This window comes from Heloderma suspectum, chromosome 4 (genome assembly GCF_057233095.1).
Source record: "Heloderma suspectum isolate Gila_16-S chromosome 4, 16-S_ref, whole genome shotgun sequence".
NCBI classification, from domain to species: domain Eukaryota; kingdom Metazoa; phylum Chordata; class Lepidosauria; order Squamata; family Helodermatidae; genus Heloderma; species Heloderma suspectum.
In genome coordinates, this window is record NC_139461.1 from 167463703 (window position 1) to 167480581 (window position 16879).

General features: G+C 43.2%; 1 protein-coding gene across 5 annotated transcripts in view; it reads left to right on the forward strand.

The window, feature by feature from the left end:
• The window catches only part of RABGAP1L (RAB GTPase activating protein 1 like), a 280035-nt gene that overhangs the window by 203107 nt on the left and 60049 nt on the right, over positions 1-16879 (forward strand). For all 5 annotated transcript variants that reach the window (XM_084851202.1, XM_084851207.1, XM_084851206.1 and 2 more), the window contains one exon: positions 6415-6543. In XM_084851202.1, coding sequence (XP_084707328.1) covers positions 6415-6543 — 129 coding nt within the window. The remainder of the gene's footprint in view (positions 1-6414; positions 6544-16879) is intronic.

The window sequence follows — 16879 nt, forward strand, 5'->3', positions numbered from 1 at the left end:
CTCTTTGGAAGGGGAGGCTGAGAGGTACTATTGCCCTGAGACTGGAATATTGTTTTTTTAATTTAAGGTACTTTTCCGTGCCTAGAAAGAATAGAGGTTGTTTGAAGTTAACAGGACCTGGGAAACACTTCTAAAGTATAACTTGATTTGAGGGCCTGTACTGTAAGGTGGAATAGAAGTTCAACAATAAATAAAGTTGAACATGTTTGTAGTGAGAATGAAATTCACAGCAGTACCTGTTGTGGAGACCTTAATTCTCCACAAGTGGCTAGATTACTGGTTGGGGCCAGCTTTAAGGAATACTCTTGCCAATTTTGAAACAGCTTCTGTGGCTGCCAGTCCATTTCTGGGTACAGTTCAAAGTACTGGTGCTGTCCTTTTTAAAGCCCTCTGCAGACGGGGCCTAGGTACAGCAAGGCGCATCTCCTCCCACATGCTCCCACTCACGCATTACGACAATTGACAGAGGTCCTTCTGCGGGGCTCACTGCCACCAGAGGTTAGGTGGGTGGCAACAAGAAAAGGGGCCTTTTCAGCAGTGGTGCCTCACTTGCAGAATGCTCTCCCTATGAAGGTTTGCTTGGCACCAACTCATATCTTTTTGGTGCCAGGCAAATAGCATTTTAATTTCCCCGGCATTTTAAAACATTAGCTGAAATTGGTTTTATCCACTGCACTGCTTTTAAATCTGCTGGGTTTAATACTCCTCATGCATTCTAATTCTGATTCAGTTCCCCAAGTACCATCACTTATGCAACCAAAATGGCAGCACCCATGTATTAGAGAGAGATATCAGCAAAACTGAGGGAACAGAAGTACAAAAGATCTTTAGAAATATAATCCTAGGGAGGGGAGGGGAATTTCCAAAGCAGCCTGATAAGGACTGAGCATGCTCAGTGACCATGGAATGCTGCCCAACTGTAGAGAAGTCCTCAAAATTTTGAGGACAAAATGCCTTTCAGAATCACTTTGGGGGATTTTTCAGTAGCTAGAACTGATGATCCTTTCGAGACCCAATCTCATTATGGAATGGCAACATCCGATGGGTCATCGACATGATTGCTCTTGAGTACCCTTCTCTTACGATGTGGAGCTGAGGTTGCTCCCTGGTTCTCTGGAGAGCCCCAAGTGATGTAACAGGCTGGACAACAGCTAGAGTGCCAGTGGCATAAAACTTAACGTGAGGCCCACCGAATGCATCTTAGAGTGCATAATCATGCCTACTATGTGGAACTGAAGACTGCAAAGGCTTACTTCGTTGCCTCCATTGTATTCCCAAGTAGCCATGCAGAAAAGTTTTTATGGGGGGACATGGGTTTTCTTAATTTCTTCCACAACAAATCTGATGCTGCAACCCTTGGAGGCTTGTTGTGGCAATCCCCTTCCTTCTCTCCTGTGGATTTTTGATCGTTTTGTATGAAATGAGGTGTCCCCAGGCAAGAAACCTGCAAAATTTCAGAAGGATAGGTGCAGGAACTAGGGAGTTACGATGCTTGAAAACCAGTTTAAGTCTTTTCATAGTGAAGTGTGGTAGCATTAGAAGAATAGCCATCTCACAGTCCCATCCTTGCCCTCCCCCAAAGCACTGTGATTGGAGCCCATGGTAAAATGTACCCTATGATTAGAAGGTGGACCTGCCAGTCACTCAATCACACTTCCTCCCACCCTCCCCCTGAAGTGTTTAAGAGAAAAGCAAAATATGCCATTTGAAGAGATAAAATTTGCATGTATTGTATCCAAAGCACGAGTCAGTAACAAAGCCTTGTTCTGCCGTGGATTTGGTTTGGTTGGCTTCATAGGGAAGCCCACTTCACCTCAGGGCTTGACAGAACAGGACCGAAACAGCCAGCTTCTGCTCAGGTTTCAGACTTTGTCTGAGTTTGATGCACATCCCTAATGGCTAAAAATACAATGTGTTTTTAGACAATGGATTAGGTACAGTGAAGAAAATTAAAAGGAGTCTGAATCATCTTGAGCATACCTAATGATATTCAGGTCCACATATTATGATTTTTCAGAGTAATTAGTTTTTCACAATTTGAAGGTTGAGCAATTTCAGAAAAAAGTAATATTGTGGCACACATGTACATGCAAATGTACATGCAGTAAGATTTCTATGTATCTCCAGTGTACCTTTTCTTTTCAAGTACCTCAACAATTTGCTGCATTACATCTGTCTGTTGGTATTGCCTCTTTGACCAAGCATGCTTATTTTATGTATTCAGTCACTATTTCCACATTCAACAGCTTTGAAGCTTCCCACCTTGGAAATAGTAATTAGTGCTGCACAGACAGTACAAATGCAGACTATGTTGTTTCAGCTTGTCCTGATTCATTAGCACTCAGCTGTTCTGTTCTTCCATCTGTCTTGCATCCATGCAGCAATCTGGGTGGGACTGGTTGGTCTCCCCTCCCTTCCCCCCCCTCCACTTCCGCATGCCTCGGCAGGATTGAATCTTGATTTGAAAGCAGGTATTAATCGAGTCTAGTATTTTGGTTGGCTGTCAGTCTGACTTCCACTGAGCAAGAGACATTGAGGCTATACGGTGTCTGTGGGCTTGGATAGCTGTCAGACTAATGTAGATGGAAGGTAGATTCAGAGGGGGAGTTCATCTGTCCAAGAGCTCACTATTGGCTTCCTATTACAGCATTCTCCTCTGAGACACCCTCTGCATGCTCATTCACCTACCTCCGCCTCTCCCTTCCCCCCTCCTCTTCTACCACTTCATTACTGATTCACAGCGAGAGGCGGTAGCAGCAGCCTAGCCATGCTGGTCACGAATCAGGGATTGCAATGAGCTCATCCCTTTTTTTCTTTGCAGCTTTACAACTGGCCTGGGCTTCTTGCTCTTACTGCTGCCCTTGCCTGCTCTTACGTACAATCACAGGCAAGCTGGGCCATCACAGCCTTTTCTCTGCATCATTCTCTGCCATTTTTGCAGTTTCCAGGCATTTTTAGATCCATGCCTCTGGTTTGTGTTTGCAGTCTGTTTTGGAATACCAGCTTCTTCTGTGCTTCTTAGCAAATATGTTTTCTGTTTTTTGAGACCATACCTGACAGTCCCTAGATAGTAAATGTATTGGTGTTTAGGAGACCTAAAGCTGGCTCCTACGCTACCACAGTGCAGAATTGTGGCTTAAGGGGACAGCGCTTCTCACTCTGGATACTTGCTGTTTTTTGCTGATGGAAGAAGGGGTGCCTTGTCCAACCCCAGCTCCCAAGCTTACACCACCCATCCGGAAGTCCCAGGATATACATGATGAGAGAAGCAAGCTTGTGAATGAGTATGCGTGTCGAGTGCTGGAACTTCTGGGGATGGGGCATCGCCTGTTTGTACCTCGTCTTCTTGCGGTGAGATCCCTGTTTTCTAGAATTGGATGCATAGCAAATCTGCCATACTTCTTCTCACTCTGTCTCCGTCGGTCCATTGCATGTGGTGATTGCATGAAGGTTTACCTATTTTACACAGCACATTTAGGAAGTAATGATTCCTGGCTGCCTTCCTTCTAGACACTGGGCTGGGGGAACTGGATTAGATTGTCTACTGAGTCCGACACTGCCTCTCCTCTGTTGTCCAAAGATGCTACAGCTGGATCTGATTGCCAAAGGAATTTCTTAGCCTTATGAAATTTTATTTGAAATGGTATGGTTGTCAAAAGCATGAGAGATGGAAAAAAGCATTAATTGCAAATGCATCCCAAATGTTAAAAACTTGATATTATAAGTCTTGATGTCATTAAAAACAATAAGTAGTTGTTGATAGCCTGCCTTTCTGCTGAGGTACAAATGACTGTTTCTTCAGTGTTGCTAAGCAGTAATAATGCAAATCAATTGGTCTCTTATCTATTAGAACAAATGTTCCTGTGACCTGAATGAATATTTAACTAGTAATCCTTGGTTTGGTGGTAAATATGGAGCTCTTCTGTGACAGGGAAACAGTACAGGCTTGAATAAACCAAATGTATCCATAAAACTCTCTTAGTGCATCTAAATTATATTTCTTAGCCCTGCAGGTATTCTAGGCCTTCAGCTTACTTAATAGACTGCCAAAATGACATCAAATCATTTTGATAGTATGTTGAACAAAAGTCAGGCCAAAACAAAAGGCATAAGCTTTCTATTTCTATCAGGATGTGCATCTAGAACTCCAATGTGTTCCATTTCTCATTGTCTGATTTGTAATCCATCATATCCCTAAGACTCAGAATGGGTACCAATGTTTCCGTATTTCATGCAATCACTTATAGAGGTAGATTGCTGTTCTGATATAGAGAATGAGCTGTTGATAGATGGAAGCACACCTCCCCTACTTTGTCCAGAAAATATCTACAAATCTGTTTAGCTACAAGTGTTATCAAATGGATATATACCTGGTTGAAAAGGGGCACATTTGACTGCAACTTAGTCCTCCATGAAAAATGTGTGTGGATAGAAATTCAACAAATCCAATAGCACCACCTGTGGGTGGATCCAGTCATGAACTTGTTTACTTCACTAACTATCCCCCCACCCCAACAAATTCCCTGCTCTGTTGGCATTTTAAATGTAGAAGTTGGTATTTTTATATTTGGTGCATTTCAAGAATGTTGCAAATCTGAAGAAAAGCCTCAATAATTTTCATAAGGACAATAAACCAGATTATGTCAGAGTGAGGTTTGTCTGTTCCAGTATTCTGTTTCCAACCACGGCCAGCCTAGTGCCTTTGGAAGCTCACAAGCAGGGCATGAGGGGGATTGCTTTTCCCTGCTGCAATTCATTCCCCACATCTCATATTTGCATATATGAGCTATGCTGCCTCTGGAAATGGTGATTCCATGTAGCTGTTGAACAGCTAATAGCTGTTGAAAAACCTGTTGTCTTCTAATTTGTATTAGCCTTTTTTTTAAAGCCACATGAGTTAGTGCCCTTCACACCTCCTTATACTAGTTGAATTCTGTGAGTTGTATTGTGTGAAGAAATATAATCTATTTTCTTATCTGAAGTTACTGTCCATTGGATGACCCTGTGTTCCTAGTGTTATCTTCTGTCTAACAACTATTCATAATGTTGTAGACATAAGTCCTGTTCCACACTGTACATACACTCTCCTTTTAAAAAAAACAACCTGAAATTCTTCAACTTCTTTAGCTTTTTCACATAGGGAAAGTACAGCAATGTTTATCATTTTAGTTCCCCTTTTCTTCACCTTTCCCCTTTCCTGCACCTGCTTGAAAAAAATCCATATTCACTCTCTTATATCCATGGTTCTTGTTCACATACATTATCATTAGCAACTCATGAAGAAATCCCAGAAAATTCAAGGTTTGACCATGCAATTACAAACTGGCGAAGTAATCAGCTGTTACTGTAAATCTAGATTCTGATATGCACCATGTCAGTGGGATTGATCAGACATAATGTCAAACCACAGTTTGGCATTACATGAATAAGCGCTCAAAAGCCCTCAAGAGTTCATGTGCTTCCTCTTCCCCTAGGCCCAGGAGGTTGAGTGGTTCCTACCTCTTCTTCCTGACTTTTCAGAAAATCACCTGAACCAGGCAAATTATGGTTGATCAAGTACCTGGAAGTAAAGGTAGACATTGCAAGAGGGGAGGGAACATGTGAGCCCGAGGCTCCTCAGACCTCATTCATTTAGCACCAGACTGTGGTTTGGCATTGTCTGGTTCCATTGCAAGGAGCAGCCTTGTTTGTTTCTTATGTGTTCCATAAATTTTAGGTCTGCTTTCTGAGTTAAAATATGGCTGCTTAAGTATCACTACTGTTGATTTGTGCAGGTACAAAGTTCCCTTTCTTTGTAATCAGAGCTAAGCTTTACAAATGTAAGAAGAAATGTTTGGACAGAAGTCATGATTTATCATGGAAAATAAATTAGGAGCCCCTCTGTCCCAGCAGCAATTTCTCTTGCCAAATTTATTTTTTATTATTAACATTCATATACCACTTGCTCAAGGCAGCACATAACAATTTAAAATAATAAAACTTTAACGCAATAAAAATAAGAACAGAACATGACATTAAAAACCTACATAATTTAAAAGGCTAAATTAAAGTGCTTAATTAAAGGAATTAAAAATCTTCTAGAGACCTCAGAAGCAAAGACCAGGACTTTAATATTACTGTTTTTCCTTTGCACATTTATCTTGACAGTGTCTGACAGGTTAACTTCTAGGTATAGAAGAATACATATTTCAGCTTTTTAAACTCTCAGGTTGCTCTGCCTGTAATTTTGTCTGAATGTGCCCCTGTCTTTAGAGAACAGGGTTCTGCCCCCACAGCCTAAGGAGTAGAGATTTGTGTACACATAAATGTTATATGTTGTTGAACATATGCAACAGATGGCTCATGTAGGCCATAACAGAGCCACTTTGGCAATCTTCTCTGCTTACAGTAGTTCTCCAATGTTCTTCATTGCAGACCTCCAAGGAGGATCTTCTACAAGCTGATTTTGAAGGGGCTTTGAAGTTCTTTAGGGTACAGCTGCCCAAGAGATACAGAGCTGAAGAGAATGCTAGAAGACTTATGGAACAGGCCTGCAATGTAAAGGTAAGAGTCTTTGTCTGCAAATAAGGTAAAATTAAGCCAAAGAAAGACAATATGAAGAAGTAGCAGTTAGATCAAGGAAATCATGTCAAAGTTTTTTTTTTTAATTAAATGAAACATCTATGTTTTTCTCTCCATATGTCGTCAGATCTTCACCACCACCACTCCAGTCTGCTTTGAATGATAAAACCTGTTGTAATTGAGAAATTGATCTATGGGAAGCCTGAATCTGTAACAGGGTGCAGAGCCTCAGGCCCAGGGCCAGTTCCAACCCTCTGAGCTTCCCTAGATGGCCACACCCTTATTCCCCGACCACCGTTCATTTGGTGGTTTCTCGGCTTTTGTGCAGTTTTTCCCCATTCTAAAAGTTTGAAATGCCTCCCCTAAGGCATTTAGGGAGCAGTCCTATCTGGATTGACTGTCGCCTCCGAGCCTGGGGGTGACTACCTATCCAGTGAAGGACGGGAGGAGTGGTGAGGAGCGGGATCTCCTCCTCGCTCCCCCTGCCCTACTTTCATGGCTAGACAGCCAATTTCGGCTGTCTAGCTACAGGACCTGGGAGTGTGGGAAGTGGCAGCCAGATGACACATAGGATGTGTCGTACCGGCATTTCCAACCGCCCCGCCCAGCCCACCCCTGGGAACACCCCATTTTCACCACTCCACAGCGCTCTTGCAAGCATGGAGCACAGGGCCAATCCGCACTGCCTACGAGGCGGCACAGAATGGGGTGGGGGTCGGTTCTCCGGGAACCAACCTATCCTATGGCTGTCTAGCCGCTGACTAGCAGCCATAGGATTGTGCCCTTAGTTACTGGCAGCAAGAGCTTTAAGCTAAAATATACTGGCATTGTTGGCCCCACCCCTTTGGCCCTGCCCCCCCTACCTTTGGGCCCTCCCACCACTGGAATGCAACCCCTGAAAGCTTCTCCAAAACAGAATTCATCCTTCGGGCTGAAAGAGGTTCAACATGCCTAATCTATAACATAGTCTTCACGCTTGAAATGTGTTCTATAACTACTCATTCTAGATAATGGCAGATGTGTAATATTGCCTGAATAGAACAGTCTGGCTGCATTTCCAAGAGATACCCAAGCTTCCTCTGGAGGAGGGAGTTCCACAGGGAGGGTAATTTCCCATATATTCTGTCTTTGCAAGGCCTGTTGGAGATTATGCACAATGGCTAGAGAATGTGGAAAATAAAGTTGAGATATGCACATTCTCCAAGGCCTGTTGGAGATTAAGCATAATGGCTGGAGAATGTGTGCACTTCCTCTTCATTAACAGATTATAGGCTCAATGAAGTGTGGTAAATGTGCACAATAGCTGGTTGTTGTGCACATTAACCATTAAACTCACATTACCCCTAACACATACACTAGGTGAAGGAAAAGGCAAACAGAGAACTACAGGACATTGAGATGAGGATTGAATAAAGCCTTCTGGACTACATAAACTCACCTCTCCTCTGCTCTCCCCCCCCCCCCACTAGTTTGGCCAGTAATACATTGGCTAATCCTGCAGTAGAAGTGACAGAAACATTTGTTCAATTATCAACAGTTCAGGAAGGTTTTTATTTGGTGCAAAGATTGTGAAAATAGGTGAAAAATTAATCAGGTTGTTTTTGTTGTTCTTTTTGGTAGTGTATTCTGTATAAACGTTTTTATTTTTTTTATTATTATGGACATTTTGAATGTATTAGGCTAGAAATGAAAGCAAATTGAATGAGAAGGTATCAAATCATGTTAGAGAGAGACTCATTTTCCAATCTATAGAAAAGGCCGTTGTGGTGATGTAGTATATCTTATTAAATGCTCGTGTCTGGCCTATTTTATTATTCCTGTTAAATTCAGCTTGTAGAAATGTGATACTGCTTTTGTAATAAGTAAGGTTGTAGGTTTGTTCTGTTCAGTTCCTATGGTATTTTTTTATTGATAGCATCTGTCGTGCTTTAAAGTACTATCTCTGGCCAATTAAAGCTTTCACTCTAGACAGGAAAAGCAATTATGGTATAAATTAATCTTCATATTTGCAAAACAGTTATCATAGATTGAACTGTTCTTATCAAAAAATACTTTTCTTTGGGGAATCTATATGCGTTTGGTTTGTGTTTGGATCATAAAGTATGGTATTTGTAAACAAGCACACTTCTGACGTTATTGTAACAATTTCTGCATTGGAAATGCCAGATTTGATTAAGGACCAGCTTTCACCATTGGTTTTGTCTCCATGTGATGCTGTCCCAGGATGCATTCATGCAGACAATGTCTCGTTAACAGTGCTCTCCATGCATACAACTTCTTGAGGGTAATTGCCATGATTGCAGCAACTGAAAAATGTGCCACTATGACTGTGCAAGCTGCAACTCAGAAGTGGTAGCTTTATCAATAGAGATTCACATTCAGATACAAAGATTCAGACTCATTACCAGAAATATTGCCTAATCACAGCTGATGGAAAAGTACAAAATAGCTGAATAATAACTAACTAATAACTAACATCATTCCACTCTGCACCCAGGCAACTGCTTGTTCTTTTATTTATATTCCCACAATTATTCAAAATAATATTTAAAACCACATCAGATGTACTTCTGGTTCTGATAATTTCCTGGGTGTTTATCTAGGGGGGAAAAGGAGAAAAGGCAACTCACCAATTTTCACCCAGTTTGTAGATAAGAAATTCCTTTGGATTACTTTCATGGATTCAAGAGTTTATCATTGAAAACGGTTAGGATTGTTGTGGTGAAGAATCAAAGCTGAGAAAGTAGGCAGCAGCACCATGACAATGTTGCTAATGCTGTGGAATGGTGTTTTCTAGCCTGTTACGGCATCATAAGTATGGGGCTTGTTCCCTGTACCCATCTCCATGGCGGAATCAGACTTCTCTTACCATGGCTGAAGGAACACATGTTTCAAGTTACCCTTTAGCAAAAATTAGCAGCATTTGGTGCTGTGAATGAAAGTAGAGTGATCTACTCTTGAAAATCCTTACCAGGGGAAGATCAATAGGACCCAAGGCAACTGAGGCTGCAGCCATATACCCCTATATTAGTTTCATTTTGCTGAATGATGCTTAAAGACACATGACGTGGACAGAAACTGGTAAGATAGGTAGCTGCATCTCATCCTAGGGATGTATGGACTTTGTAAAATCCACTCCATCTGTGTTTTGCGGATTGTCAGGTGCCTTCTGTTCTGTCATCCGCCCATAGGCGGATGCAAATTTTTTTTTTCATCATATGGAAAAATACGTAAATATTTACGTAAGTATTTATGTAAGTATTTACATAATTTACCTCTATATGTAACATTTAGTGTATTGTCCCCCATTCCATTCAACATTTCCTCGGCAGAAACCTACATATTTTTCTACAAATTTATACATGTAAATTTCAGGAAAGTAAAAAAAATCATCCGAAAGTCCACAGACTCCACACAGCCTGAGGGGGGCACTCCGCAGTAGATTCCGCAGGTCGGAGTCTTAGAAATCCAAGCTCATTTTAATCCATCTCAAATTTCTCCAGCATCCCTATCTCATCCAGCAGAATATACAAGAGCATCCAGTCCCTGATGAACAATCCATGCTTGTTTATTGAGGCAATAGTATAATGGAGGTATTGTCTGTTATAATTCCTCAGTTCCAGATGAAGTGATAGTAATGCATGATGGACAAATTAGCAGCTGCACCTTATTGACATACACTCAGGTAGCCAGAACTCAAGCAAGGGGACATGGGGTTGAGTGGCGGCTGAATAAGTAGTAATGGAATAGGGTAGGTTCAGAACCCTGAACAGAATTATAGGTGCTGACTCAAGAGACTGTGGATTCAAATTCAGGACTATGGAAAGCAACCCTGCAGAGAGATAAGACAAGTTATCCCAGTACTGGCTTAGAGCAACTTACAGGGTTTTACATATTGGCCAGGAAGGTCCTTCTGCAACTCCATGCCCTCAAGCACTACCTCTGGTTTTAAAGGGCCAGTGCCTTTCCCACAGGCTCTGGCTTCATCTGGGTGGTGAGGTGCTCGTTAGTCCCAGGACTGTATCATATGCTGGCAAATGCCTGGGAGTAGAGGAATGTCTTAACCTGGCAACTAAGGATGACAGTGGACCTCAGTGGAGAGGGTTCCACAATTGGGGGGCCACCACCAAGAAGGCCATCTCCCTTGTTGCCATCCTCTGAACCTCCCTTGGAGGAGACACCTGGAGGAGGGCCCCCACGTATTTTGATCCTGAGCACTGTAAGGCTTTATATGTCAAAACCAACACATTGAATTGCATGTGGAAACATACAAGCAGGGCAGCCCTCTCATGACACAGACTGAGGTGCCCGCATCATGTGGTGGAACAGAAGGCGTGGCAAATTCCACCACTCCGCCTATTCCTGCCAGGAGAGATCGCCACCTGCTCCAGTGGGTGCTCTGGAGAGCCCTGCCAGCCACTCACCCACCATGGTATTTGCTGCAGTGGGAGAGTGGCTGGCGGAGTTCTCTGGAGCAGCTGCCCCCTTTGTTTCCCTTGCATTGCATCCCGCCCCCCAGCTTTGATGCTGCATGCCTCTGGCCGGCCAAATTCTTGCAACAGCCCTGCAGCCATGAAAGAGCTTGCAGTGAGGGGGAGATGGGTGCAGGGCAGAGGAGGAGACGGGGGGAAGGGGTGTGAGGTAGTGGCTCATGTTCTCGCCTCAGATGGCAAGAGGCCTTGGGCTGGGGCTGCTTCTGGTCCCTGCTATCAATCTGGCCGCTGCATTTTGCACAAGCTGCAGCTTCCAAACTGTCTTCAAGGGTAGCCCCATGTAGAGCTCATTGTAGTAATCTAACTTGGAGGTTTCCAGAGCATAGACTATTGAAGCCAGGTTGTCCCTGTCTAGATAGGAGTGTAGCTGGACCTACAGCCGAAGCTGGTAGGACGTACTCTGTGCCACTGAGGCCACGTGAATCTCTAGTGACAAAGATGATTCCAGCACATCCCCCAAGCTACAACCCTGCTCCTTTGAGGGAAGGCAACCTAATGCAGAACAGGTTGGACACCCAATATCTGGTCAGAAGAGCCACCCACTAACAGCATCTCAGTATTGTGTGGTTTGAACTCCAGATTAGTAACACTTACTCAGTCCATTGTCATAGCTAGGCACCGATCTGGCACATCTAGTGGTATTAGTGGTAATGGCCATATGGGGGTGGGGGGAGCAGACTCTGAGGTGGTCTTCTCCTGTCTCTGTCCCATGGGAATGAAAAAAGAAACTTTGTAAAGTATTGCGTCTTCCTGAGATACTGTATAGTTCGGCTAATAAATATATGTCTTTTTCTTTTTAAGGCAACTGCATAGTTCTTTTACTCTCTCAGTGATTTAAACAAATCTCTTTTTGACTGGAACGCTGGAGTTAGGTTTATTTGCATAGTCATTGGATTTGTTTTTTTCACTCTGTGTTAGCTGTTTCACCCTCGCTCTAAAGTTTTGAATGAGATGTACTGGGAATTACTGACTGAACTCTGGCTGCCTGTAAGCAAGGCAGAAGTGACTAAAAGTGTTCCCTCCCTCTCAGATCAGTATAAACACTGCCAGTCTGAATCTCTTTCCGGATGGTTTTAAAGGGAAAGTAGCTATGGTTACCCAGGTGGAGATAACAAAAGAGTGCCTTGCAGTCTGACCTACCTCAAAAGACACATTGAGTTGTCACAAACCTGAAGGATGGTGATGTCCTTAGGGTGACCAGCCCTAAAAGTACACATTCGTGGAGATAGATGCTGACTAAGTGAGAGAACTGGGAGGGCAAAAAACTGTGTAGGGATTCACAGCTAGAGTCTACCTGAAGGCTTACCGAAAATACAGGTTCAGGAGATGGTACAGCCAACAATCCCAAAGTGTCATGAAGATTGTCCAGATCTCATTCTGGGTGGGACAAGGAAGGGGGCAGGAAATTGCTGCAGTATTGGATGAATCTTGAAGCAATTAGGCTCTAAGCAAAATTGATTCATTGTCTGGTAATCAAACTGTTTGAGCAGTGATATTTAGTCCAACACGTGCTGTTGGTTGGTGCAGGGTGTGACTCCTTATAACAAAAGAATGAGTGGAGGAATGATAGCAGAGACCAGAATGGAATGATGGGTAGAGTTAATGTCAGTTGGGTAAGTCAGTTAGGATACAGAGAGTAAGTTTATTTATTTTGTATTTATTACAGTTGAATTAGGATGGAAAGGGAGTTTTTGAGTTAGAAGCAGGAGCTGACCAAGATAATTGGTGTTGTAAGAGCGGAACACGTTCGTTGTCTAGCTGGACAATGGATCACACTAGACACGGGTAATACTCTGGATCTGAAAGCGCTTTATTGCATGGCCAGCAAGGCACTCTGTCAGCAAAGGGGCAAAGAGCCCTGAGTGTTCAGTGGGGCGGGCTTTTATACAGCGAAATACGTCACATATAGGGAAGAACTCTAGCCATGCCCTGTTAGCCACATTACTTGGAGGCATTCACACAGTCTCTTATCTGGAAAGGGACTGAATGTTCTCTCTTTGGACAGGGATGGAAGTCTGCCAGGTACTGACACTCAGTTACTGCACAAAATAGAATCATAGAATGGAAGGGTTGGAAGGGGCCTACAAGAACATTGAGTCCAACCCCCTGCTCAATGCAGGAATCCAGTCAGAGCATCCCCGACAGATGGCTGTCCAGCCTTGTCTTGAACGCTACCAGTGTGGGAGAGCCCACCACCTCCCTAGGTAATTGGTTCCATTGTCACATTGCTCTAACAGTCAGGAAGTTTCTCCTGATGTTCAGCCAGAATCTGGCTTCCTGTAACTTGAGCCCGTTATTCCATGTCCTGCACTCCAGGATGATCAAGAAGAGATCCTGGCCTTCCTCTCTGTGACAACCTTTCAAGTCCTTGAAGAGCGCTATCGTATCTCCCCTCAGTCTTCTCTTCTCAAGGCTATACATGCCCAGTTCTTTCAGTCTCTCTTCACAGGGCTTTGTTTCCAGTCCCCTGATCATCTTTGTTGCCCTCCTCTGAACCCTCTCCAGCTTGTCTGCATCCTTCTTAAAATGCGATGCCCAGAGCTGGACACAGTACTCCAGATGAGGCCTAACCAGTGCTGAGTAGAGGGGAACTAGTACTTCCCGGGATTTGGAAGCTATGCTTCTATTAATGCAGACCCAAATAGCATTTGCCTTTTTTGCAACCACATCCCATTGTTGGCTCATATTCAGCTTGTGATCGACAACAATTCCAAGATCCTTCTCGCTTGTATTGTTGTTGAGCCACATATCACCCATCTTGTAACTGCATTTTGTTTCTTTTTCCTAGGTTCAGAACTTGGCATTTATCCCTATTTTCTGCCCAGTGCTCCAATCTATCAAGATCACTTTGAATTTTGTTTCTGTCTTCCAAAGTATTAGCTATCCCACCCAATTTTGTGTCATCTGCAAATCTGATCAGCATTCCCTGCACTTCCTCCTCCAAGTCATTAATAAAAATGTTGAAGAGCACTGGGCCCAGGACTGAGCCCTGCAGTACCCCGCTCGTTACCTCTCCCCAGTTGGAGAAGGTCCCATTGATAAGCACTCTTTGAGTCCAATTCTGTAGCCAACTGTGGATCCACCAGATCGTTGTTTCATCTAGCCCACTTTGAGCTAGTTTGCTTATCAGGATATCGTGGGGCACTTTGTTGAAAGCTTTGCTGAAGTCGAGGTATATTATGTCCACAGCATACCCACAGTCCACAAGCGAGGTTACCTGATCAAACATGAGATCAGATTCATCTGGCAGGATTTGTTCTTGACAAATCCATGTTGGCTTCAAGTAATCACTGCATTGTTGTCAAAATGTTTACAGATGGATTGCTTTATCATCTGCTCCAGAATTTTCCCAGGGATTGATGTCAGACTGACTGGTCTGTAGTTCCCAGGCTCCTCCTTTTACCCTTTTTGAAGATAGAGACAACATTAGCTCTCCTCCAGTCATCTGGCACTTCACCCGTCCTCCATGATTTCTCAAAGATAATAGACAGTGGCTCTGAGAGTTCTTCTGCCAGTTCCTTTATTACGCTAGGATGCAATTCATCTGGCTCTGGAGATTTGAACTCATTCAAAGTAATTAGGTGTTCCTTGACCATATGCCTATCAATCTCAAGTTGCAATCCTGCCCCTTCAGCCTGTACTTCGCCTTTGCCAGTGGTATCATAGACCCTCTTTCGGGAGAAGACTGAGCCAAAGTAGGAATTGAGCACTTCTGCCTTTTCTTTATCATCTGTTATCATTTTGCCATCCTTATTTAATAGTTGAACCACCATTTCTTTCCTCTGCCTTTTACTGTGCATGTAGCTGAAGAAAGCTTTTTTGTTGCTTTTCGCATCCCTCCCTAACCATAGCTGGTTCTCAGCTTTAGCCTTTCTGACACCATCCCTGCAATTCTGTGCTACCTGCCTGTACTCTTCCTTTGTTGCTTGGCCTTCTCTCCGCTTCCTATATGTGTCCTTTTTTGTTTTCAGGTCATCTCTAAGCTTTTTGTGAAGCCACATTGGTTTCTTCTGTTGTCTTCCACCTTTTATTCTAGTTGAAATTGTTTGTAATTGTTTGTAAGTGCCTTGAGAATTTCCTTTTTTAAAAACTCCCACCCATCTTGGACTCCTTTTCTCGTTAGAGTTGCTTGCCGTGGGACCTTACTGATCATTGTTCTGAGCTTATTAAAATCAGCTTACCTAAAATCCAGGGTACGCGTTTGGCTACACTCGGCTTTTGCTTCCTTTAGAACCAAGAACTCAAGTATAACATGGTCGCTTTCCCCCAGAGTTCCTGTAACTGCTACTTTATCCACTGAGTCATCTCTGTTGGTTAGGATCAAGTCAAGAATAGCCAATCCTCTAGTTCCTTCCTCTACTTTCTGTAGGAGGAAGTTATCCGCCACACAAGTCAGGAATTTCCTGGAGGGGCCATGTTTTGCAGAATTTGTCTCCCAACAAATATCGGGGAAATTGAAGTCCCCCGCTACTACTACATCATGCTTCCTTGAAACATTGGCTGTTTGCTTTTCAAAAGTTTCACCCTCATCTTCTCCTTGATTGGGTGGCCGGTAGACTCTGACCACCAGGTTCATTTTATTCTTTGTCCCATTTATTTTAACCCAGATGCTCTCGATGGGGCTACCAAGCTCATCCTCCTGTAGTTCTGTGCAGAGATATGTATTTTTCACATGTAGTGCAACTCCACCTCCCTTTCTGTTCCTCCTGTTCTTTTTGAACACGTTATATCCTTCAGTTGCTGTATTCCAGTCATGGGAGTCATCCCACTAAGTCTCAGTTACACCTATCAAGTCATAATTTCCCTCCTGTATTAAGATTTCAAGTTCTCTCTGTTTGTTTCTATACTCTGGGCATCTGTATATAGACATTGAAGATCATGTGCTTCATAGTCTGGCTTTCTTCCTACATGTTTGTGAAGACTATTATTGGGCGCTATTAGAGCTGTTCTCTCCGTTGCGGTGCATGAGCCTTCGTCCATTGTTACCTCCAACTTTACGTCTCCCTTCCCGGTAGCATTCAGTTTAAAGCCCTCCTGATAAAGTTCTTCATGCTGTGGCCAAACACATTCTTCCCAGCCTTTGTGAGGTGCAACCCATCCCTTGCCAACAGTCCATCTTCCAGGAAGTATAGCCCGTGGTCCCAGAATCCAAATCTCTCTCGTTGGCACCACCTTCGTAGCCAGTCATTCACCCAGAGTATTTTTCTTTCCCTTTTCTATCCCTCTTCTGACTACTGGTAGGACGGATGAGAAAACTATCTGAGCCCCAAAGTTCTTGAGTTTCCTTCCGAAAGCTTCAAAGTCTGATGTGATTTTCTTTGTAGCTCTGCTTGGCAGTATCATTTATTCCCACATGGATGAGAAGAAAGGGATACCTGTCAATGGTATCAGCCTGCAGTCTGGGGAGGAATCCATCCTCCCTTATAATTCTCAGAGCAGGCTTTGCTGACAGGCTGCAATCTGCTTCTCACAGACTGTGGAGCTAAGGCAGGATGCATTAGCATACAAACATGGCGTAACGTTGGTTCATACTAGACACAAGCCATTCTGGAGTACACATAACACATCAGGGGTGAGGTTAAAGGATTCTTTCCGCATTGGTTAGAAAGAGGGAAAGGAGTTCATGAGATCAGAGTTGTTGGGTTACTAGAACCATTATTTATTACTCTTGTTCTTGGTGTTTTTATGTTTATTAAATAAATAGATGTCTAACAACCTGTACTGTGGTTTAGGAAGGTTCTAAAGTTGGTATATATTACCCCACATGCTGGCTTTGAAGTACATAGACAAGGATATAAAGAGGAGAGTCCTACTGCTCCCTGCAA